This window comes from Gossypium hirsutum, chromosome A08, assembly GCF_007990345.1.
Source record: "Gossypium hirsutum isolate 1008001.06 chromosome A08, Gossypium_hirsutum_v2.1, whole genome shotgun sequence".
NCBI classification, from domain to species: domain Eukaryota; kingdom Viridiplantae; phylum Streptophyta; class Magnoliopsida; order Malvales; family Malvaceae; genus Gossypium; species Gossypium hirsutum.
The window spans coordinates 443079-467259 of NC_053431.1; the positions used below are offsets into that span (position 1 = coordinate 443079).

The window sequence follows — 24181 nt, forward strand, 5'->3', positions numbered from 1 at the left end:
ATTTAAATGCAATGAATCTAATGTCCACTAGAGTTGCCAGCTAGTGAGAGAAAAAAAAAGAGAACCTTGGACTATTATCATTGTACTGCACTTTGTAATTTAGGGATTTGTAGTACAAACACATTTCAGGAATTTAGGAAAACAGGCTTTAGATATTTATTTGGGTTAATGTAATTTTGGTCCCTAATTTAGTAACTAAATTCATTTTAGTACACTATAAATTTGAGTTAATTCCACCATTCATCCCCAAACTGTAAAATTCATGATCATGCAATTAAATGTTACAGTATGCACTAAAATCACCAAATATCTCACATGGGTTTAGCTCTTGCAAATGATTTAGTGACACAGTTGTGTGGTTCATCACACACCGGTTTAGCTTTCGCACACAATCAAGAGATACGACCATGTAACCCTTGTTTGTAGATATTTCTTAACTTTTTAATTTAGCTTCAATTTGATCCCTAATAGTTGCCAGCTTAATTTTAACCTTATGAAAGCTTTCGATATTAAACCAAAATTTATTGAAACACATGTTAATTTGATTGTTCATGAAATGTATAATAATTAATTGAGATTTAAGTTATAATTTGTTTGTAAATGGTTTGTATTTGTTTGTGAAGTCTATTACTCGGGTTCGGCGATCATATCGGGTGAAGGGTGTTACATTTATTGGTATCAAATTATCTCCAAATTTTAAAACATTTTAATTACATCCCACACTATCAAGCTTATATCAATAAGGTTCTTCTATTATTAAAATTATTAATTTAACCATTAAACATAGTTTAAAATGAAAAGTTTATAACAAATGAATACCGTACAAATTTGATTTTTGAGATTTTCAGAACTTTTACAAAAGCTTTATGGACCGATTCAAATCTTATATGGCATAGTTTATTAATTTAACCATTTATCATTTGTTGTAACTGATCGGCATTGTTACAACCTTAAATCAGCAGCCTTATGAACTGATGCAGCCCAGCTCCAACAGCTCGCAACAAAGTCCTCCGTACTCCTGTGTTTTTGCTGGAAAACGACAGCATTCTGCTGCTTCCAAAGACGCCAACAAACAATTGCAAACAGAACCTCCCACTGAACATTCAACAAACTAACATGGGTCACATTGGGAATCTTATTCGTAAGCCAAAAGCTTAACTCCCCACTGAAGAACGCTCCATGCAAACTATTTGGTACCAACTTAACCCACACGGCTCGTGCAAAACACTCTCTACATCATGTCCACACAGAGGGCAAGAAGCATCGTCACTAAATCCCCTTCGACATCTTTCAAAACTAGTAAGAACCCTCTCCTTTTACAGAAGCCACAAAAAGTGCTTGCTCTAAAAGGTGTCCGTAGCTTCCATAAATGCTTCCAATGCTCTTCCTTAGACTCCAAAGAACCTGCTACAAGATGTTTGTAAGCTGTCGATACAGAGAGTTGCCCCAAAGATGTCCATCGCCAAATACATCTGTCCGGCCCTGCTGTCTCACCTGGAGGAGGATTAAAGGTGATCCGCAAGAACGTTGAATTGTCCAGCAAAACCGCAAGAAAATCCCACCGGCCACCATACCAGGAAAAAGATCACTTAAAGGCCCAACATCCGGAACCCATGTGTCCATCCAAAACTGCACGCACCTCCCAGTCCCTAGCGACCAACAAATATTTGCTTCGAAATTGTGCCCATACCCTCGAGAGTGATGGCCAAATATACAAACAACCTGGTTTCGCAGTCGAAACAGGGCAACCATTCCCAAATCTGTATTTGTAGCGAAGAACTTGCACCCAAAGATCATTCTCCTTAGTAAGCAAAGCAATACATAGCTTATACAAAAAAGACTTATTTTGCACCTCCAATCTTCCAATACCAAGACCACCGCTCTCCACCGGTTGATAGCAAGATTCCCACTTAATTATAGATACCTTGCATGCCGTATTAGTCGTCCCCCAAATAAACTGCCAAGCTAGCTTCTCTTTCTCATGAGAAACCTTAATAGGCAACAACATGAACCTTAATAGGCAGCAACATGATCTTCATGAAATAATTGGGTATGGCTAAAAGAACCGACTTAGCTAAAGTAACACGACCAGCCAACGCCAACAACTTAGCGGGGTCCGCATTTAGCTTTTTCTCACTTTATCAATCACAAATTGAAAGGTGTTACAAGTCACCTTTTTATGAAACAAAGGCATCCCCAGATAGATTCCAAGTCATCAACCCTACTGAAGCCCATAATACCACCTAGTCCATTTGCTTCCGCAGTTGCGATATTCGAGGAAAAGAAAATTGAAGTCTTTTGAGCATTCACTTTATGCCCAGAAAAGTAGCTGGATCGACGGAGAATAGCACTAACTAAATATGCTTGGGCAACAAAGGCCTCACAAAATAACACTAAATCATCTATGAAAAAGACATGGGAAATCAAAGGACCCTCCCTTCGAGATAACCGAATTGGCTTCAATTGACAACTTTCCACAGCAGCTTGAATGAGATGCCCCAAACAGTTCATATATAAGACAAAAAAATATGGATACAAAGGGTCCCCTTATTGCCTCGAGTAGGCACAAAAGTTTTTGATAACTCAACGTTCCACAGAATCTGCATAGAGGATGAGGAAAGATAGTGCATGATAACAGAAATAATACTTGAAGGCAAACCAACATCCACCAAGATATCTTCCATAAAATCCCGCCAAATGCAATCATAAGTCTTCTCTAAATCAACTTTAATCGCTATCCATCTTGTTGCGCCCTTACATTTAAACATGGAGTGGACAATCTCTTGTGCAATGATAATGTTATCCGTGATACATCAACCCACCACCAAACTAGTTTGATTAGGTGCCACAATACTACGCATAATCACCTTTGTTGAAATTTTATAAGGCATAGTACATAGACTTATGAGACGAAATTGGGGAAAGCCTTCTCGCACCGATTCCTTGGGTATGAGAACTAATAACATCTGATTCCAAAACAGATCCAACTCCTACCCTACAACATCCTCTTGAGTCATTTCACGAATTGACGCCCCAACAACACTACATTGTTTTTGATAAAATTTAATATGAAATCCATCAATACCCGGAGATTTCAATGGAGCCATCTCAAACAGAGTCTATCGAATCTCATCATGAGTGATCTCCGAACAAAGAATCAGACTGAACTTCAACAATATGTGGAAACTTACTCTAATCGAGAAAGAACCTAGAACACTACCTTCCACGTCATACAGTGGAATACCTTATATCCGATCCGATCGTCAGGTTAGAGATACAGGATATCATATTCGTTGCGGAGTAACTGCAATAAAATACAACTCAATTTAACCATGAATACATGCTAATAATTATATTACTCATTTAAAATATATTATACAATCGTTTTCAGGTTTTATACATGCTTACAAAAGCTCTTAAGATAACTCGAGATCAATTAAGAACTAAATTGTAAAATTTCACACTATCAGATTGAAGTTACGACTTTGGAGATTCCTTGTCGCAGTGCAACTCACTGACTTGATATCGTCGTGACTTTAAAGGTCCAACATCGCGTCGTGACCGTTTGTTTCCAAATGGTATAAATTTTAGGACACCTAAAAAAAAAAGTTTAAACACCTCAATTTCAACCAATTTAATGATATACCAATTCCATACATGCCAAAATATACCAAAAATCAAGATTCAAGTTAACATTATTGGCTCAAATCCTAAGTACATGACATTCATATATATATATATAAAACTATACTAATATTCGAAACCTCAAGATTCACCTATACATGCATATGGAATAACAAACTATACATTGAACGATAAAGTATAGGGATATTTTCCTAAGTCAATTAATCTTTAGTAACATTATATATAACACATCTCATGCAACATCTAGTTTTCAACCAAAAAAAACATTACTAATCATATATCAAAAACTGAAATTATGTGAAAACTAATCATTTTTTTCTAACTTTCTTTGTGATCTTTAGTTTCCTCGTCTCAATTATGAGTTCCTTGTCATTATTTTTTCAGAAAATGTTACTTTTCTACTGGTAATTAATTTACCAGTAAACAAAAGTAAGAAAGTTGATAGCTTTCTTTTCCAGGCACAATGTCTTTTTTGGATTATATGTATTATTTTAAATCACCATCCAAAATTTGTTTTTTCATATATGTGCATCTTTACATCTAGTTGAATTTGTTTAAATTTATTTTATTGATTTGAAAATTTGCAGTTGTCGTTTATCAAATGAGCTAAGAATATTCCTAAGACCATGTTAATGACAACGATGAACATATGAAAAAGATAGAAAATGATGAAAATTTTAGAAATATGATGAAAGAAAAACAAGGAAAAAAAAAAAAAAAGAGGAGGAAGAGACCAGAGAACGTGGGAAAGAAATTGAAAAGTTTCTATTGCTAGGACGATATGACGGTATGTGATAGTGCGCAAATGACCAGCGTTGTCATGTCGGTAAAAAAATAATAACATTATACTCGAGTGTTAATATAATAAACGAAAAATAATTCAAATACTAATTTGAGACCAAAAAAACTATAAATATCAATATATGAAAAGTGAATAAATTTAAATTCTAATTTTGTATTTAATTATTATTATTATTACAAGTTTGATTTTTAAAATTTAATCTTAATTTAAAAATTTTAACCCAAAAAATTTAAATACCAACTTAATCATAATTTAATAAATTTAATTTATAATATTTATAAATTTTAAATTTTTCAATATTATATAAATCAAAATTATATATAATTAATCAAAAACATTAAAACACTATTATTAATTTCTTTTTGAACCCTTTAGTGTTTTTATTTATTTATAATAACATATATTGAAACTTTCGATCCTATGTTTAAATAAAAATATAAATAATATAAATTTTATTTAATAAAAACTCATAATATAAACAGAGAAAGGGCTAAACTAACAATTATAATAAGATAGTAAATTTTATTGTTTTAAGTTCAGAAACTCCACACATACACACAATAAACATATTTTAACCAGAAATATCAATAGCCTTGACATCAGGCTTTTTAACTTCCATTTTCGGAACAGTCACAGTAAGCACCCCATTTTCCATTGAAGCCTTAACTTGATCCATCTTAACATTTTCCAGCAACCTGAACCTCCTCATAAACTTGCCGCTGCTCCGTTCAAGGCGGTGCCACGTATCGTTCTTATCTTCTTTCTCCACGTTCCTTTCTCCACTTATCTGTAACACCCTATCATCTTCTACCTCTACTTTCACTTCTTCTTTCTTAAGCCCCGGCACATCGGCTTTGAACACGTGAGCTTCCGGCGTTTCCCTCCAGTCAATCCGAGCGTCGACGAAGTCGGAGGTTTCTGGTGACCGTGTTGAGACGGGGAAGTCCTTGAGTGCGTCCCAAACGTCGAGAGAGAATGGGTCGAACACGTTGTTGCTGCGCCTGTTGCCGAAGAAGCTTGGAATCAATGACATTCTTGAAAAACAGTGGGTAAGCTTGTGTTTGAATGCTTGTTGATCTTAAGGTTTGCTTGTCTGAGAATTGGAGGGGAGGTGAAATGGGTATTTATAGTAGTTTGTGGAAGATTCTAGCTTGGACAAGATTTTCTATTTTTAGGCTTTAAATCATTGTGTAGAGCATGATCTTGAAGATTCTAATAATGATTAATATAAGTACTTTCCATTCTAGAACATTCTAGAATATTTTTATATTATTATGGGCTTTAATAGAGATATCTTGAGCACTTCAACTTAAAGCCCAATAACTGAGTTGTACTTTAACATATTTTGAGGCTTATGATTAAAAATAAAATTTGATTGGTTTATTAGGTTTAATTAAATAAATTATAAAAATATTATAAAAATTTTGAAAAAAATATAGAAAACTAATTTAATTGTTTTTTTTCCGGTTCAACTCGCGGGTCAATTAGTTTAATTCCTTATTTTGACCTGATACTTCGATTAGTTCTTAATCCAAACAGTCTTGACTTAAAAATAGTGGCAAAATCTCAAGCTCAACTTAAAAATATCAATAATTATTGGCGCATTGTTTAGTTATACTACACTTCAAGGGAGAGAATTCAAAATTGAACTCTGAATGTGATATTATTAGGCAGGGCATCCATGAATCTCAAAAAAATTGTTTTTGTTAGACCTAAAAGGGACATATAAAATACTTTAATTATACAAAAAAAAAGCTTAACTACAAAGTTGACCCTTAAATTATACGAATTTTTTCGCTTAATGACTTAATTTGTTGGTTAAATATAGTGCTTAAGTTATTAATTCCATCTCATTTGTATAGCCTCCAATAAGAATATCCCACAAGTCGCGTGGAACATTCTTAATGGCTAGTATCCTATTTTGAGATACGATGACACAATATAAGTGAGAAACCAAATTTGACTAAATTTTTTTTATGTAAGTGATAAAAACAATATAGTTTGAGAGTTATTTTTACATTTTTTTAATTTTGGTACCTAATTATTTTGTCTCAAATTGATATTTAAAGTACCAATTTTTCATATTTTTGGTCTATTTTGTTACAGATGATAAAAAAAAAAACTATTAAGCACCAATGAAAAAGCACCACATGACACATGGTAATTAGATTTATTTAAAATAAAACATTAAATATAAATTAAAAAAATAAAATAAAATTTATAATATTAAATATTTAAATATTAAGAAATACTTTTGATGTTGACTGGCATTGATTGGCCACATGGCACTATATACTGTATTGATTAAAGATGTAAAAAAACTTATATAATATATAAAAATTTTTTTAAATTTAAAAATATTTTTTATAAAATTCTAAAATATATATTTATTGTAACACCCTAAACCCGACCCAGACGTTATGACCGGATCCAATATGCCACATCGAAGCGTTCAAAACATTTTACATTGTTGATCCAGAAAAACTTACCTAGTGTTTTAAAAGATAATTTCATTATAGGTTAAAGTGAATGGAATCTGTGCACCAGGTAGGAAACCGGAAAAGAGGTGGTGAGTCCATCGGACTGCTTAAGTACCAAGCTCCCTTCGGATCCAATCCTAGACATGCATACCGCCATTGCCACACCCTAACGTCATGGATATTTCTAGGAAACCGATTTGATTAAGTCATTTTTAGGAAAAGTGATAAATTTTGGAAAATACTTTCATTGCGGAAGCTTTGCTTGTTGTCATGTTATTTTGAAATCAATTGTTGTTTTTGAAAACACGCCCTAAAGCTATCCAATTTCAACAGTTAAAATAAGTAATACCTATCTTAGTAATACATATTAAAACCATCAAAAATAATTAAGCGGCCTTATTACATTTAAAAACCCAAAACTTCAAACGTAAATAAAAGGATGTCCAGTTCACCAGAAGAAAATCAAACTTTCAGAACGGGTGGCCACTCCGAATTCCCTCATAGCTCCAAGCCCACTATGGTTGGGGATTACCTGCGTGGATGAAAATAAAAGGGGTGAGTTTGAGGAAACTCAGTGTGTAAATTAACCCAACCATAGCCTATATCAGCTCAAACCACAGAAATAGAATAAGTTGGCCTTAGCCCGGAATAGAATTCAGAATAAAGCCCATAGGCCCATAACAGAACAGAACAGATATTACATGTTTATGCAGAAACCCAACCAGATTCATCCATAACACCCCCGTACCAGCCTTACACCATGTGGGGAGACTACTCGGCCCACCCAACCGCTACACACCCTAGAAATCGCAGCGAGACTGCCAGATATTGTGACGAAGTCACCAGATACAGATATTGTGGCAGAGCCACCAGAACAGATAATTGTGGCATAGCCACCAGGACAGATATATGTGGCAGAGCCACCAGATCAGATAATTGTGGCATAGCCACCAGGACGCTTCCTCCATAGTATAACCCAAGTCCCCATGCAACAGATATATAATCATGGCAGACATCATACAGAATCAGATCGTCATGCTTTTCAGTCAAAAGTAACCCTAGGGGTATAATGATAATTTTGCATACATAGGGCTATTCAAGTAATTTAACTATTCTTAAGGTTTTCATACACAACATAGCCATTTACGTACGATCAGAAACACTTACCGCATTTTCTTAAAAATTTGGGCCCGTTGGCCCATTATCCCGTTTTTGGCCCATTAAGCCCAAAAATATCGAAATGCACAGAATCGCGCACTCTGCAGTCTTATCACTTTAATTTACCATATACATCAAACTATTAATCTCATGAGCATTCACACACTCGCAAGATCTCAAAATACCGGCTTTTCGGCATTTCGGCTTGTGCCGATCTAGTCTATAAGAGGGTGTTAGTTACACACCTGTTTGCGACGATATGCTGACGAGATCCACACACGAACTGCCTACAATTGGATTACTAACAGTTAATCTAACTATTCAAATACGAACTACGTATTAACCCCTTACAATATTCAGCCAACCACACCTACAGATCATAGTAAGCTTATAAGAAATCAATAAGCAACTCATTAACAAATTTTTGTCAATGTTTACCACATAATCATAATTTCACTGCAAGCTGTCTTCCTGAGCAACAGTCACTAAATCATTTATAACTGGAGCTACGAAACTCCAAATCAAGTGCCGTTAATTTTTCCTGAAAATAGACTCATATATCTTCTATCCATAAAATTTTCAGAATTTTTGGTTTAGCCAATCAATACCAGATTTTTCTCAAAGTTTCACATGTTTCACTGTTTGACTAATCTGACCACTCTTCATTACGAATCAAATTTCTCATTGTACAGAATTAAAAATATGTTCTTGTTTATTTCATTTGAAACTAGACTCAATAAGATTTAATTACATAATTTATTCAGCTTCTAATTCATCTCCCACAATTTATGGTGATTTTCCAAAGTCACGTTACTGCTGTTGTCCCAAGCAGATTTATTACCAAATCACTCTTTCACACATACCTTGCATGCATGTTATTTAAACATGTATATCACCAATCAATCATCACATATCTATGGTTTTACTTAAGTATAATCTCCATTTCATCATTTTAAAGCACAACATGTTAGCCAATTTTTCCCTTTAGCATCTAAGGCACATGCATGCTCATTTGTTTGGCTCAACTTCACCTATCTTCCATTTTTCATCAAAAGAACATGAAACAACAACCATTTCCTTCATTTTAATTCATGACTAAATGCTCACAACACAACTAAAAACCAAAATATGCTTCAAGAGTTAAGGTAGAATCAAGAAGAACTCATGAACCTCAAAATAGAAGCAAGGTACCAAGAACTTACCTTCAATTTTCCTCCTCCTAGTGACCGAATACTCAAGAGCTTTCTCCTCTCCTTTCTCTTCTCTAACTTTCGGCTATGATGAACAAAGATGGACAAAACTTTGTTCTTTTCATCCTTTTGTTATTTTATTACCCAACATTTTATGACACAAAATAACCTATATTATTTGTGCCATACCTATGCCATAATGTCAATAAAAAAAATGCCCATAATGCTTATCATGCCCATCATGGAACATTTACCTAACCCATTATCAATTTTTTATCAATTTGTACCATAAATTATGGATATAAAGTGCACATATTGTCTTCAACAACATGATGGCCGGCCACTTCTTGTAAAATGGGAGGTTTGACATGCAAATCCTCCTATTTTGCACTACTATTTATTTGGCCACTACAAATTAGCCTATAGCATTTTCAAACATTTTCACATAGGTCCTATTTCATAATTTCACTCACAAATGACAAAATCAAAGCATGAAATTTTGCCAACATTCACAGAATTCCCGAAAATTGGGGCGTTACATTTATAAACTTTAAAAAATCAAAATAATGTTACAAATTGAAAATTGTTATAAAAATTAAAAAAATTAAAATTTCAAGTAATTGCAAAAAAATGGAATTTAAATACCATTTAGAATTCTAGAATTATATATTTTATAATTTTATAAAAAATATTTTTAAACCTTTTTAATATTTTTACAAATTTTTAATAAATTTTACAATTTATTGTAATAATATTATTAATTTTAACTGATTTCTTTTCAATTATCTTATTTTTGTAATTTTTTTATAATTTATATGTGATTTCTAGATTATAAATTTTTATTTATTTCAATTTTTTATTTTTTTAATGTGTATATATATTTAATAAAAGAAATGTTTGTTTTTTCACATAAAAAATATAACGGATACATAGTTTAAGTACTAAATTGGGACAAAAAAAATTAAGGTATCAAAGTAAGAAAATGAATACTTTAAGAGCCAAATTGTTAATTAAGCCTGTTTTAAAATAAAATGAAACAAAATTTATAGTTTAGATATCGATTTTCACTTAAAAAATATAAGAAAAATTTATCTGAGAAATCATTTTTCGGTTTATGGAAATTAATGCTTTCGTGGTTTATTATTACTTATTTGTCTTTAAAATTTAAATTTAATTTTTTTGAAAATACAATGTGTATTATTATTACAACCAATATTTATTAATAGGTTTGAAAATCTTGAGATATTCAGATCAGACTCTATTTTCGATAAATTGTGTATAAATTCTTAATTTAAAATTTATTCTTATTTAAATTCTATTACATATATATATAAAAGTTTATATAAAATTATTTTAATTTAAGTTGGGTGATATTTTAATTTTTAATCTGTTGTTTTAATTTTTATTAATAATTTGTATTTGTAATTTTTTTTTCTAAAAAAATGTGGGAGGAACAAATTAGTGGAGAGGAAGCTTAAATACTAATTCTTACAATTCTCAGCCTTCAAATTTTACATCAATCCACATACTCATGGAAAACAAAAGATGTGTTTGGTTTGTGGGAAAACGCAAGAAAATCTATTTATTTTCGTAGGATAAAACTGAAAAAACGGCTAATTGAAGGGTTACATTACTATTTTTCCCTCACTCAAATAAAATATAAAGTAATACAACACAACAAAAATTTAAGAAGAACAAGAACTCTTCTCCGATTTAACCTCCTCAAAAACCTGAGATTAAAAAACCATCACCTCAGGTTTCTCTAATTCCCCCCCCCCCTTTCAAGAAAAAATCAAAACTTTAATTCTTCTTCCATTAACACCCAAATCCCAATGCTAAATTCTCTATAATCTGATAAAAAAGAAAATTCTTTGGGTTCAACCCAGCAATTCAATTTCTTCCTTATAAAAAACCCAGAAAAAAAGATTGTTTAAAAAAAAAAAAATCCAATGAGAAGTTTATTTACGATCGGTTTAATAGCATCATGGTACGCCTCGAACATTGGGGTTTTGTTATTGAACAAGTTCTTGTTAAGTAATTATGGGTTCAAGTACCCAATTTTCCTCACCTTGTGCCATATGATGGCTTGTTCGTTGCTGAGTTATATTGCTATTGAATGGCTGAAAATAGCTCCGATGCAAAGGGTGAAGTCACGGTTGCAGATGATGAAGATATCAGCTTTGGGGTTCATCTTTTGTTTGTCGGTCGTCGGCGGGAATATTTCGCTTAGGTACCTTCCTGTGTCGTTTAATCAAGCTGTTGGTGCTACTACGCCGTTTTTCACGGCGGTTTTTGCGGTGGTTATGACTTCTAAAAGGGAAGGTTGGATTACGTATGTTACACTCGTGCCTGTTGTCGCTGGTGTTATTATTGCCAGTGGGGTAAGCCTTAAAATTTCAAATCTCAATATTTGTGTTACTATTTCATTAACTTTTAAGAGGTTAAACATAATTTCTGCCCCTTTTAAAGAATTAAATTGTAATTTTATTATAATTATAATTTTAATTTAATCACTTTTTTAGGATTAGTCCTTGCTTACCCCTAGAATTCGCCTTTAATTTTGATAATTTTAAACTTTTTATCGTAATTTTGAGAGTTGATTCATCTTTTTTAATATGATAGATATTGAATTTATGATGTTTGCATGAGTTTAAGAAATTTGACGTATTTATAAAGTAAGAGGGCTGAGAGAAGATTCGGAGACAAAACTTAATATAGACACTAGTCTTGAAATTGAACTTTTTAAGTAGGGGTGAATCTAAGCTATTAAAATGATAAAAATTTAATTTAGTCCTCTAAAAATTATAAATATATAGATTATTAAAATGACAAAATTATATTTTTATTCTCATAAAAATATATTATTTAATTCTGTCCCCAAAATTTTTATCTTCACCCCGTTGTTAAGGGTCTGTTAACTCTCGAAGAACGACACTTTGAAAATAGATTGAATTTTATTGATCTAAATGGTTGGTTTTTGCATTATACTTGATGATAATCATTGCCACTGGTTATTGATTTGGTTCTTATGCATGGATGAAGGGAGAACCATTGTTTCATCTGTTTGGATTTATGATGTGTATTGGTGCCACAGCAGCAAGAGCTCTTAAATCAGTGCTTCAAGGCCTTTTGCTGTCTTCCGAAGGGTAAGGGACCTGACATTTTTGGAGTTAGAGTGTGTTTACCGTTGCTTTTGACTGTCTAAAACACTTTTTGATGGTAAAACCAATGCTAAACAAAGGGTTTTTTGCTCTCGGAAATGCTTTTTTGTCTTTATGAAATCTAATTTTGGGGTTTAAATTGATTAGGGAAAAGCTCAACGCCATGAACCTATTAATGTACATGGCACCTATAGCTGTCCTGGCCCTTTTCCCAGCAGCTCTTTACATGGAAAAAGGTGTAGTTGGCATCACCATTGCACTTGCAAGAGATGATTGGAAGTTCTTAATATATCTCCTCTTCAATTCAGCACTTGCTTATTTTGTCAACTTAGCCAATTTCTTGGTCACCAAGCATACCAGTCCCTTGACTCTCCAGGTAAAAAAACAATCACTAGTGAATATGGTAAAATTATCATAGAGGCTTTTATATTAAAATTCAGATTACATTTTAACAAAAAAATAAACAAATTAGTCCCTATATATTCGATTAAAGAGCAAATATATCCCTTAACACGTGGTATGTCTCATGTACTTCATGCTAACATATATGGACCAATTTTAATAGTAGAAAATGATGAAACCGTTAACAGAATGATCAATTTGCTCTTTGATCTAATGTATAGAGATTGATTTTCTCATTTTTTGAGTAGAAGAGTCAGAATGCAATTCGACTCCTAGTACGAGAACTTCTATGGTACTTTTACCTTACAAATATATGCATTGTCGAATACGAGTAAATGCCTAATATGTATATAATAATTTGTTTTTTTTCAAGCATTCAAGTTGTTGTCGTCGTTGTAGGTGTTGGGAAACGCGAAAGGCGCGGTGGCCGTGGTTATATCGATCTTGATATTCAAAAATCCAGTATCAATTACCGGGATGCTTGGATACTCACTCACAGTGGCAGGGGTTATTCTTTATACTGAAGCTAAAAAACGCAGTATGTAAATAAAGGGGCCATTAAGCAATAGGGATATATATATATGGGTACAAATTCAACAAATATTATGTGTTTTTTAGTGTTGGATTAGGCTGTTGAGTGAAACAAAATTGAAGGAAGAATTTTGTAATTTTTGTTGAACCAATGTGTCTTCTTTTATGGAGAATTTGGCAAAAATTTGATTAGATTTTTCTTCTTCTTCTTCTTTTCTTTTTAAATCAGCTGAATATTTATTTTTAAATCAAATAGTTACAAAAAATAAATCTCTTGAAATAAGAATAGAGAAATTAAATTTTAAAAACTTGAATAGTAGAGGGACTTGGGAAAGAATTAAACCAAAGAGGGACTGAGTTCGTTGGTTCCCGCCAATGGATATAACAAATGGGTAGGATCGGGCCTGTGGTTGATCCATTATGACCGAGTTTTTTTTGGTTTCGGTCCAACCAATCAAGCCATCAATTTTTGTCAGTTCAATTAGAAATAAATGATTCATGGATTATGTAATTTAATTTTTATTTTTATTCAATTAGTTTTATCAATTGATCTGCGATATTGATTATAACAAACAAATATAACTAAATTTTAAAAGTCTAAAGGCATAATAATAAATTTAGTTTATAATATTTATATTTTTATCAATTTAATCCTTAATTATTTTTTAGAGTTAGATTTGACTATCAACCTTCTAAAAATAGTCGGATTGTTATTTTTTATCGTAAATACTAACTAAAATGTTAAATTTTTAAGCATAATAGCCCGTATGACAATTCACATGTACTTCATAATAATTTGTATTTGAATTTTTATGAATTATATATATATATATTTTTTTTTAATTTTGGATATTTTTACAATTTCTTAAATAATTTATTGACATAACATATAAGACAAATAATATCATATCAACATGAAGTAAGCCGTTAAAAAATTAATGTTTTAATTAGTATTTCTATTAAAAAGATGGATTTAACTCTTTTTGAAAAGTTAATAATGGTTAAATTAATAAAAAATGTAAATGTTGAGGGTTATATTTAAAATTATAAAAAGTCTGAATATGAGATTTTACATTGGTCAAAATTTGAATATTAGACATTTTGCTTCGTGCAAATCATGAAATTAGTGTTTGTACTTTAATTTGATCACTTTTAGTCCCTGTAATTTTTAAAATTTAAAATTTTAGTCTTGACAAAATGATAGTTGTTTGGTTAAATTATGTTATTAGTCATGTATTATGCATAAAGTTCTAGATTTAATCTATCTTCACTAATTGAATTACTCTTTGTGATTATTTTTTTTTAATTTAAAAAATTTTAGTGTTAATGCAAACGAAGGACTAAAAAGTTAAAATTCTAAAAATAGAGAGACACAATACAAATAAGATGCTAAGGACACGTAAATAGCAACGAAAAACATGATAAAAACAGACAGCACCATATATAATCTTATAAAACACTCCGAACACTAATGTTACAACTTCGTCTTCTTCATTTCGCTTCTTTCTGATTCAACGGCACAGTCCCCACCGCCGTCTTATACGTATACCATTTCGCTATCCCGATGAAAACCCCAAAGTTCGCCACACTTAAACCAGCCAACAACCAAAAAAAGTAATCAATATGGCCATGATTCAAATTATCCGGTATCCACCCCAGTTTCCCATCTTTTGCCGTAATACTAGTAACAATAGTAACCAACAATGAACTCAAATAACTACCTGCAGCCACGGTGGTTAACGACAACGCCGAACAAAAACTCCTCATGGCATCCGGTGCTTGTTCATAAAAGAACTCCAATTGTCCAATAAAGGTAAAAACCTCAGCACACCCAATGAGGAAATACTGCGGGACTTGCCAGAAAATCGTCAATGGCATCTCTTTTAAGTCGTAATAGTTATGTTTTTTCACTATGTTAAGCCGTTCTTGTTCTAAGATAGCTGCGGCTACCATGGCGAAGATTGATATGAAGAGTCCAATTCCCATTCGTTGAAGTTGGGTTAATCCGTTTTTCCGGCCGGTGAATTTTCCGGTCGTCGGGACGATGATTCGGTCGTAGATTGGTACCCAGAAAATGACACTGAGGGTGTCGAAGATTGAAAGTGAGGCTGGTGGGATATGGAAGTTGGAGTGGGCTACGCGAGTGTCCATTCTTTCGCCTTGTAAGGTGAATAAACTGCTCATTTGGCTGTATACGGCGGCAAAGATTATGCCGGAAGCCCATATGGGGAGTAATCGGATTATAGCTTTGAGTTCTTCGACTTGTGTGACGGTGCAAAGTCGCCACGGATTAATGCCTTTTAATTGGTCTGTTTGAGTTTCCACTGCTGCTTTGTCCAAGAAACTGAAAAATTGCAGCCATAGTGAGAGTCTAATTAAAAATTTCAAAATGTTTTTGAACTTAATTATAATTTTCAAAAATTGTTTGGGTCTTAGAAAAAAGTTCCCAAAATTTTGGCGCAGAAGCCTCCCTTGCTGCCTTCCATTACCATCAGTCCATCATCAGCCACGGTACAGCTAGACTTGTATAATTAGAATGGGATAATATAAGTTTTTGGCTCTTTAGCAATTAGGTCCATTTTGGAACCAATATTTTTTTAGGGTCCACTTTTTTTTTGAACTTGTCAACTAGATTCATTTTCGTCTATGAACTTAGATTTTGTCAACATTTGATGATATGGCCAACATTTTATTGAAATATGACCAGATTGGACAAATTGAGAACTTATTGATATAAAGGTCCAAACAAAGGACTTCAATCGGTTAACTCAAAAACGGCTTGAAATTGATAAAAATCGAAAATCGAAAAGAATAAACAATTAAACAAGTTAAATTAATTAAATGAATTTTAATTAATTATTTAATTATTGTTGATTCTATAGTCGAACAAACTGAACTGGTTGAATCAGGAATCGTTAGAATAACCGATTCAACCATCAGTTATTAAAACACTAAATGTGACACTCTGATGATGTGGTATAATATCAAAGTGTTATGTTATTAAATTTTTAGTTTTCAAGTTCAAGGACCAAAATAGAATTAGTTGCCAAATTCAAGTGCAAAAGTGAACAAAAAAAAGGTACATGTACTAAAGTGAACCTAGTTGTCAAGTTGAGAGATCAAAAATAATATTACCCCAATTAGAATATCAATTATTTTCGAGTTAATTCATGAAATGTACTCAAACTATTGTCTAGAATTTAAATCGATCACTAAACTTCAAAAAGTATCATAGTGGCTCTTGTATTAGGAGTCAGATTGCATTTTACCCTCCCTACTAAAAAATGATCAAATTAGTCTTTCTAAGTTATATCAAAGAGCAAATTGATCATTGAGTTAAAAATTCCATCCGTTTCTACTATTAAAAACTGGTCATTGTATATTAGCATGAGGTACACGTGGCACTATCTGATTATTCCATTAGACACACCAGTTTCAACAGTATAAATAAATGAAATTTTTAATAGAAATGACAAGTTTACTTTTTAATATAACGTATAAGGACTAATTAACCTATTTTCTTAGTTGAAAGAGTAAAAATGCAATCTGAATAATGTTAGTTGCAAGTTCACAATGTAATGAATGATGATTTAAAAGCTTAAAAAGCTGACCTAAGATCATTGGTATGGTCAATCTTGCGGCTTCCTTTGATATTAGACTCTGCATCTGCTTTTTCATACAAAAGAGACATATCAGCAGGCACTGCAACATTATATTTCCTAATGGATGCTACCAAAACCTGACATAGACGTGTGAGAGGGCTGCCACCGGGTATTTGGTTCCGATATAAACGAGTGCCCGTAAAGAAAAACCCGACAGCTATAGCCATGGCTATAGCCGGGATGCCGAAACCCCATCCCCAACTCACATTGGTTTGAACCCATACCAACACAGATGCTGCAATGAGTGCACCAATGTTTATTGAGAAATAGAACCAATTGAAAAATGAACTCTTGTGTATCTTCTCCCTTTCGTCCGTGTCGTCGAACTGATCGGCTCCGTATGACGAAACACATGGTTTAATCCCACCTGTTCCTAGCGCTATTAGGTACAGCGCTAGAAAAGTCATGGCGCTTTGCGTATCGGTCGGGTTGCAATTATCTTTCGAATAACAAAATGGCTTCATGCCATCGACCGATGCAGACATTGCCAAAAGTGTCATTCCCTATATCAATATTATCTCAGTGAGGGACTATAAAGGTAAAAAGAATTATGGAGGCTCTTATATTAGGAGCCGGATGATATTTTATCTCATTTATTCAGAAAATAGGTAAATTAATCATTATATATTAAATCAAAGAGTAAATTCGTCCTTCTATTAAAATTTTTATCTATTTTTACTATTAAAAACTGGTTTTTGTACGTCATAATGAGGTACACGTGAAACTTTCTAGTTATTTTGTCAATCATGTTAGTTTTTGACAATAGAAATAGAGAGAACTATATTACTTTTTGATCCAAAGTACGTATAAAGACTAATTTATACATTTTTTGAGTAAAAGGGATAAAATGCAATCCACCTTCTAATATAAGGGACTCCATGATACTTTTAATAGACTATAGACTTTGTATGTATTACTTGGAATCGAAGTATACTTACAATGATATAGATGATCGAGAAACAAGCAATTGTCCAATATCTTCCTAGATAAGAATCAGCTAGAAATGCACCAATCAATGGTGTAATGTAACATGTTCCACTCCAGTTCTGGTTATTTTTGGAAGCGGTTGCACTATGCTGGTTTAATTGATGCTTGAAATAAAGCACTAAATTGGTGCTCATCCCATAGTATGCCAATCTTTCACAACCCTCATTACCTGTTTGATAAAAGGCCAATGTGAAACATCAAAATCTCGTATCTTTTAACTATTAATTTCAAGTTCGTTTAATGGCTTCCGTTTTGATTACCTATGATATAGGGACAAGCTCTCCAGGTTCCAGTTGTCTTCTTATTAGCTGGATTTCCTTTGTAATCCACTGTCCCATCTTTTGTATATATATCATCTTCTTCCATTTGTCAAAGCCTGAAACTGTGAAAACTTGGATCAAGATAGTGTTCACATGCTATAATACTTCAGGACACAAAAGAAGAATATGTTATGGATGAGTGTCTTGAAATCGAAAAACAGACACAAATATACAAGTTCTAGGTCTACATGTTATAATCTATACATTCTTAGCCTGGTTGAGGCTGCCAAACTTTTGCATAAACATGATATGAATGAGTGACTCAAAATACCTTGAGACACAAAAGAATAAGATGAACATGATATGGATGACTGTCTTGAAATAAAAAAACACGACACAAAAACACGCTAGGTTTACATGCTATAGTCTATTCACACTCCTAGTCTAGTGTAGGCATGGACGAGTGTCTCAAAATACCTTGGGACACAAAAGAATAACATGAACATGATATGAACTGAATAACTTGAAATCTAAAAACATGACACAAATATACGAATTGCTAGGTCTATATGCTATAGTACGTGCACTCCTGGTCTAGTTTGACAAACTTCAGCTTAAAGATTAAAAAGATGACTTTGGGTTGCATTGAATCATGTTTAATAGTGTATTGCTCCAAGAATTTTCAAAAACAGCACTGAAAGATTGTATTGAAATGAATGAATTTTCCAGGTTGAAGAAAATAAAAAGAAAATTGACGCATGAGATAAAAGGAATATTGGGTTTGTTTTGGTGTACCTTAAGCTTCAAGTAACAAGTGGATCAACAATGGTTTTCTTGCAAAATAAAATGAGAGTTGAAGGAGATGATGGCTTTGGTTTCCACAAAGGGAGAGCGGTGAGTTTCATCAAAGGTATTGTCATTACACTCTTATATATGCTTCCAAAAATCCAAAAAAACCATAACTTGTGTTGCTTCTTCCTCTTAAATTTCATTAAAAATGTGTGATTAATTTTTTTTTTCTGTTTTTAATGCCTTAATTTCACTTCTTACATCACCTGGATGTCCACGGGACGTTTCTTCATTTTTTTATATCAAGGGTCAAAGTAATATTTAATCTCTGAATTTGATAATCTTTTTCAATTTGGTCCTTGAATTTTTTTTCGGTCCACTTTAATCTGGGACTTGACAATTTTTCTCAAATTGGTCTTGGATTTCGTACTGAAATTTTGAAGGAACTTCTATAAAATCTAAGAACATACAAAAAAATATTAAAAAGTTTATATTTTTTATATAAAAAAAACATTCTAGATGATAATGTGGCAAAATTCAAGTTTTGGGACCAAATTTAAAAAAGTTGTCAAGTTCCAAGACTAATATGGATGAAAAAAAGTTTAGAGATAAAGTTCATATCAAATATAGATTAATACTATCATATGATAAAAAAGGGTTAAAATACTTAAGAGATCTGTATATTATAAGGATTGGATAAATTTAGTTCCTATATTATTAAAAAGAATCAAACAAGTCTAAATTGTAATAGAGTTAACAATTATTATATAAAAATATATTACAATTTATTAATTTTAGTTGCAATTCAATTCTAAACAAAAAATTCATTTACAAAACTATAAAAAAACTTTAAAAATATTAACTTCGTAGACTATTATAAGTATTAGCTCTATTTCAATTTAGCTATATTTAATTTTTTTAATAATATTGTGATTAAATTAATCTATTTAATTGTTATAATAAACATCGATAATGACAGTAGAACAATCGCAAAGTAATAAAAAAAAAACACACAAATTGCACGTGAAAATCCTTTCGGGAAAAAAACCACAGTAGAGGAGAAGAAATTCACTAATGTTGACAAACGAATAATACAAGAGAAGTTTTAACTATATCTATTTAAGGGTTGAAAAACTCTATTCTAATCAAAGTCAAATAGTAGAAGTATAGTTCTATACCTTAGTCTACTAACCTCGGCCTCTTGTCCCAGAGATTCCTTTATTTCTTCAACAAATGACGGGATAAAAAAGATTATTAATTTTCATCAAGCATCATTGGTGGAATATTAAAACATATATTTGGATTGACTTTAAAAACAAATAGTAATGTGAACAAAAGTGCAGTCTGAAGCCATTTGGTTTGAACTTCTTGTCCAAAAAAGGACAAGCTTGATGATACATACAAAACTTGTAATCAAAGCAGCCAGTTCATTTGATGTTAATTAATTAGTTTCTTAATGATGTGTTTATCATTTAATATGAATGCTATATTTGCTTTCACACCTTCGTTAATGCCAATAATTTAGGACATAATTTAAAAACATGACACATTCGACAGATTTAAACACCATTAATACATATTTTAGTACATGATTATTGTCTTGTAATATTTTGTCTAGCTAGGCCAAGTCTTTTTCAAGAATAACTTGTGAAGCTAATACTTTGATCATGATTTTTATAAGATTAAACCCTCTTTTGAGACATGAAATGATGGTATTTGCTAGGAGCCCTTTCTCTAAGCTTAAGGGTGAAAATGAAAAATAAAATTTTTAAGGGGTCAAATTGTAATTTTATCATTATATTAACTTTAATTTCATAAATTTTGAAGAAATTAAAGGACAAATTTAAGGGGGGCCCAAAAATGCATAAGCTCATGGGTGGATTTAAGGGGGCCCCAAAAATGGAAATCATGGATTCAGTCCTTTCAAATAATGAAAAATTTAAGTTCATATATGTTAAAATTGTACCTTGGTTCTTTCAAAATGAAAAAAAATTATGTTTAGTCCCTCTGAAATTGATATTTTTAAAATTTATAATTTAATTTCGATCCTCACTATAAAATTTTCTGGATTCACCCTTGTATAAGCTATCTAAAAAAAAGGGGTATAGTTTATCTATGAATTGGATGAAGCAATGGGTTAGTATTTCACTTTGACAATTTTTGCAGTTCTACTTTTTTTTATGTACCAAAATGTTGTCAAAATTGTTATGTTCAAAATTTACAGTAACTGAAAAGTTGCTACATTGATTCGTGGATGGAGGAAGTTTCAGCTTTTTCTATGGTGTAAATGTTGAGCATAGCTTCTAGACATGCCGGAATTGTGTGAAATCGCCTCATTTTGACACTGCGTTGCTCTCGTTTCCCTCAGGCTTGGTTGGTTTCACTTCGGATTCTGTCGGCTTCAATGTATCCATGGCAATGTCGTTTGCTTTGTGATTATCCTCCTTCTTTGCCGCTTTCTCCTGCCGAAGTTGATAAGCCAGAGTTGGCCTTAGCTTCGGTTAATCTTTCAGTTTCGAAATTTAGTATCTTCAACAGATCGTGTACTAGCTGCCCCAGTGGCCTGTTCCACGACAGGCACAGCCTGTTCTCTACTTAATATTTGGGACTCACCTTTAGAATCACGAGCATGGACATAGATGACCCCTGTTGAACATTTGGTAAGTCTATGTTAGACTACCACATACCACACTCTTGCTCTAAGTTACAGAGAATTCATTTTTTTTTCTAAGGTACCCATGTTTGACACTGGTGTCTGAGAGACTTATATCAAACATAGACCGAGTGTCTAGATTTACCTTGGAGTCCAAGTAACATAGCATACAGATTGTTTCTATACTTGTATATGACCCCAAGACCTGTTAAATGTATTACTGACCTTGAATGTTTCGTGACTGCTATTACTGGATGACTGATCTATTGAATTCACAACCAGCTTCCGTTCATTTCGGGTTTTCTTGTGGTTGCTCAACATCTGATAAGAGGTATATCATCGTCCAGGATATTTTCTTGTTATACTGACCTTGGAGATGAAAATTTGTTTTCAGGAACTTGTTCAATCAACAATCTTTGATTTAGAGCCATCACGATTGGATCGTCAAATCTTTGTTTCGATCCAAAATAGTTGTTCTCTACTTTGAACTGCATTCGGTGCACCCCCAGGTTGGCATTTCTCCATCTTCTTTTTAGATTCCAAAGGTGTTTTAGATTCATATGATTTCGAGTCTGAAACACTAGAAGCTCTTTGAGTTATCGGTTTTACCTTCAATTCTTCCATAGGCTTCTGAAGAGAAGCATTTGGCTCATCGGGTTTCGTCTTTAAACCTGAAAGGTCTACTTTGACGGGATCCTCTTCAATAATATCATGTAATTCTTTTGGTTTTTCTCCATTTGCCTCTCCCCACACTTCACTGTCGGAACGGATGTCCCCATCCACATCACGATCATCATATGTAACTGATCACCATCAATTGATGAACCTGTTGTTGTTAATGGAGGTGAACCAACTTCTGAGACCTCAACTTGCAAATCAGAAGCTACGGAACAAGTTGAAGTAGGACAATGTCGATTATATGTACCGTAAAACAAATTGAACTCCGGCCTAGGCCTTTCAGCTGGAGATGGATTGAAATCATAGGGAAGTGTATGTAGAGTTTTCCCCTTACGAGGAACTAAAAGATTAAGGCTCTTTTTCATTTGATCCCTACATATCTCGGGAGACTTACTCGTTTGATCTAAGACCGGTTCCGTGTCTTCAGATGAAGATGTGTAGCATGAATTATTGTTGTTTATAGAATCCATCTCCATTTTGACATCATGAGGAGAGCCCATTGCTATTTCTCTAATCATTTCTTGTTTCCCTTCCAATAAATTAGTTGCATTTTCGTGATTGGACTCATCTAGTTCAACGATATCAACATCACTTACTGTACTAGAGAAATTACGATGCTGATCACCCCCTTTTTCTGATTGCCATTTGAATCTAGGATCTGTTGGATCCTCCACAAGACTTCTTTGAGTACTATAATAATGATTAAAGTGAGCATCATTCGAGTCTTGGGTCAACCATGTTCTGCGACAGAAGCTTTCGTGTCTGCAGAAAAGCATTTCCTTTTGGTTGACTGTTATGAATTCTTGATGGAAACTATCTCCCGCAAGATTCGGTTTCTCTTCGTGTGGATCAGAAGGTAAGTCAAATGGATTATCTCTAGGTACCCAGATTGAAGGACGAAGGTGCAGAACCCGGCATCTGTAATATTTCTTCGTACGGATCATTTGTTCCACCGAGAAGGTCGCTTTTAGCGGTCATAACAGGAGCCAAATGACTAGGGAGAATAGCATCTTTGTTCATCAAGCTTTTATTGACTGCCATTTTGAACAACTTCCTTGCTCTACGTTTCACCGTTAAACTTTCAAGCCTTTGGTTTCTCTCCGATTCCAAAGTGCCGAGAATCATAACATTCTCCCGATCATGTTTGGTCCATTCAATCCCCTTTTTCCTGTCATCGTTCTCCTCCTCCCCTTCTTGGATACTTTCAACCTCTGCCCGACCACCACCACCATTAGAACCATCAAGCACTCGATCATTTTGAGTCTCGACACCAGTGCATCCCCTCCACATTCTGTACTAATCCTCGTTTTCTTATCTAAACCAACTTCGAATTCTCATCCAACAAATTAGCATTATTACTACACAAACTACCATAAGGACTTCTAGGAGAAAACTTGTTCATTTCCTCATTTTCTTTCCTATCCCATTCTAAAACTTCCATTCGAGCATTTCGTCGAACACTTTTCAATGTTCTTAATGAAGGACCATTTGATCTATTCACATCAACATATGACTTCTTCTCATTGTTTTTTCTCTTAGCTTTCAAATAAAATCTAATAGCAACATAAGTACACACAATAACAGGACAAGAACACATCAAATAGTAAAAGCCAACAGGAAAACATATATACAGGCATGAAACAAAGACAATAAAACCAGACACAAGTGGATATTTTCTTACATATCTATAACAACAACTTCCATAGAAGATGTTGAAAACCCTTTGAATCAATACTCATTTTGGGTCTTCTTCTTTCTTTCTTTTTTTAATTTTTAATTTTTT

The 24181-nt window shown here is 32.9% G+C and overlaps 3 protein-coding genes across 4 annotated transcripts; 1 reads left to right on the forward strand and 2 right to left on the reverse strand.

The window, feature by feature from the left end:
• Positions 1-4876: 4876 nt before the first annotated feature.
• LOC107953097 (17.3 kDa class I heat shock protein) lies at positions 4877-5629 on the reverse strand. The gene has a single exon (XM_016888321.2). The coding sequence runs from the start codon at positions 5478-5480 to the stop codon at positions 5019-5021; it is 462 nt and encodes a 153-aa protein (XP_016743810.2). The 5' UTR covers positions 5481-5629; the 3' UTR covers positions 4877-5018.
• A 5317-nt stretch (positions 5630-10946) lies between these two features.
• On the forward strand, positions 10947-13561 carry LOC107931896 (probable sugar phosphate/phosphate translocator At3g11320). Its single transcript, XM_016863853.2, has 4 exons — positions 10947-11656; positions 12318-12421; positions 12584-12812; positions 13238-13561. The coding sequence occupies exons 1-4, from the start codon at positions 11225-11227 to the stop codon at positions 13382-13384; spliced, it is 912 nt and encodes a 303-aa protein (XP_016719342.1). The 5' UTR covers positions 10947-11224; the 3' UTR covers positions 13385-13561.
• A 1146-nt stretch (positions 13562-14707) lies between these two features.
• On the reverse strand, positions 14708-19176 carry LOC107931874 (protein NRT1/ PTR FAMILY 8.1). 2 transcript variants are annotated; one of them, XM_016863834.2, is made up of 5 exons: positions 19074-19176; positions 18279-18394; positions 17970-18187; positions 16981-17534; positions 14708-15713 (listed from the first exon to the last, which is right to left on the reverse strand). In XM_016863834.2, exons 2-5 carry the CDS (start codon positions 18382-18384, stop codon positions 14861-14863), a joined length of 1731 nt encoding a protein of 576 aa, XP_016719323.1. In that variant the 5' UTR covers positions 18385-18394; positions 19074-19176; the 3' UTR covers positions 14708-14860. The 2 variants fall into 2 exon arrangements, with proteins under 2 accessions (XP_016719323.1, XP_016719322.1); XM_016863833.2 differs by having other exon boundaries at positions 18279-18400.
• Between the last annotated feature and the right edge of the window lie 5005 nt (positions 19177-24181).

Coding starts and splice junctions, on each gene's coding strand:
- LOC107953097 (XM_016888321.2), bottom strand. CDS start 5,480: ATGTCATTGATTCCAAGCTTCTTCGGCAACAGGCGCAGCAACAACGTG.
- LOC107931874 (XM_016863834.2), bottom strand. CDS start 18,384: ATGGAAGAAGATGATATATATACAAAAGATGGGACAGTGGATTACAAA. Junction 18,188..18,278: donor AGCTTGTCCCTATATCATAG/GTAATCAAAACG, acceptor TTTATCAAACAG/GTAATGAGGGTTGTGAAAGA. Junction 15,714..16,980: donor GACCATACCAATGATCTTAG/GTCAGCTTTTTA, acceptor GCAATTTTTCAG/TTTCTTGGACAAAGCAGCAG.
- LOC107931896 (XM_016863853.2), top strand. CDS start 11,225: ATGAGAAGTTTATTTACGATCGGTTTAATAGCATCATGGTACGCCTCG. Junction 11,657..12,317: donor GTGTTATTATTGCCAGTGGG/GTAAGCCTTAAA, acceptor GCATGGATGAAG/GGAGAACCATTGTTTCATCT. Junction 12,422..12,583: donor CTTTTGCTGTCTTCCGAAGG/GTAAGGGACCTG, acceptor TAAATTGATTAG/GGAAAAGCTCAACGCCATGA.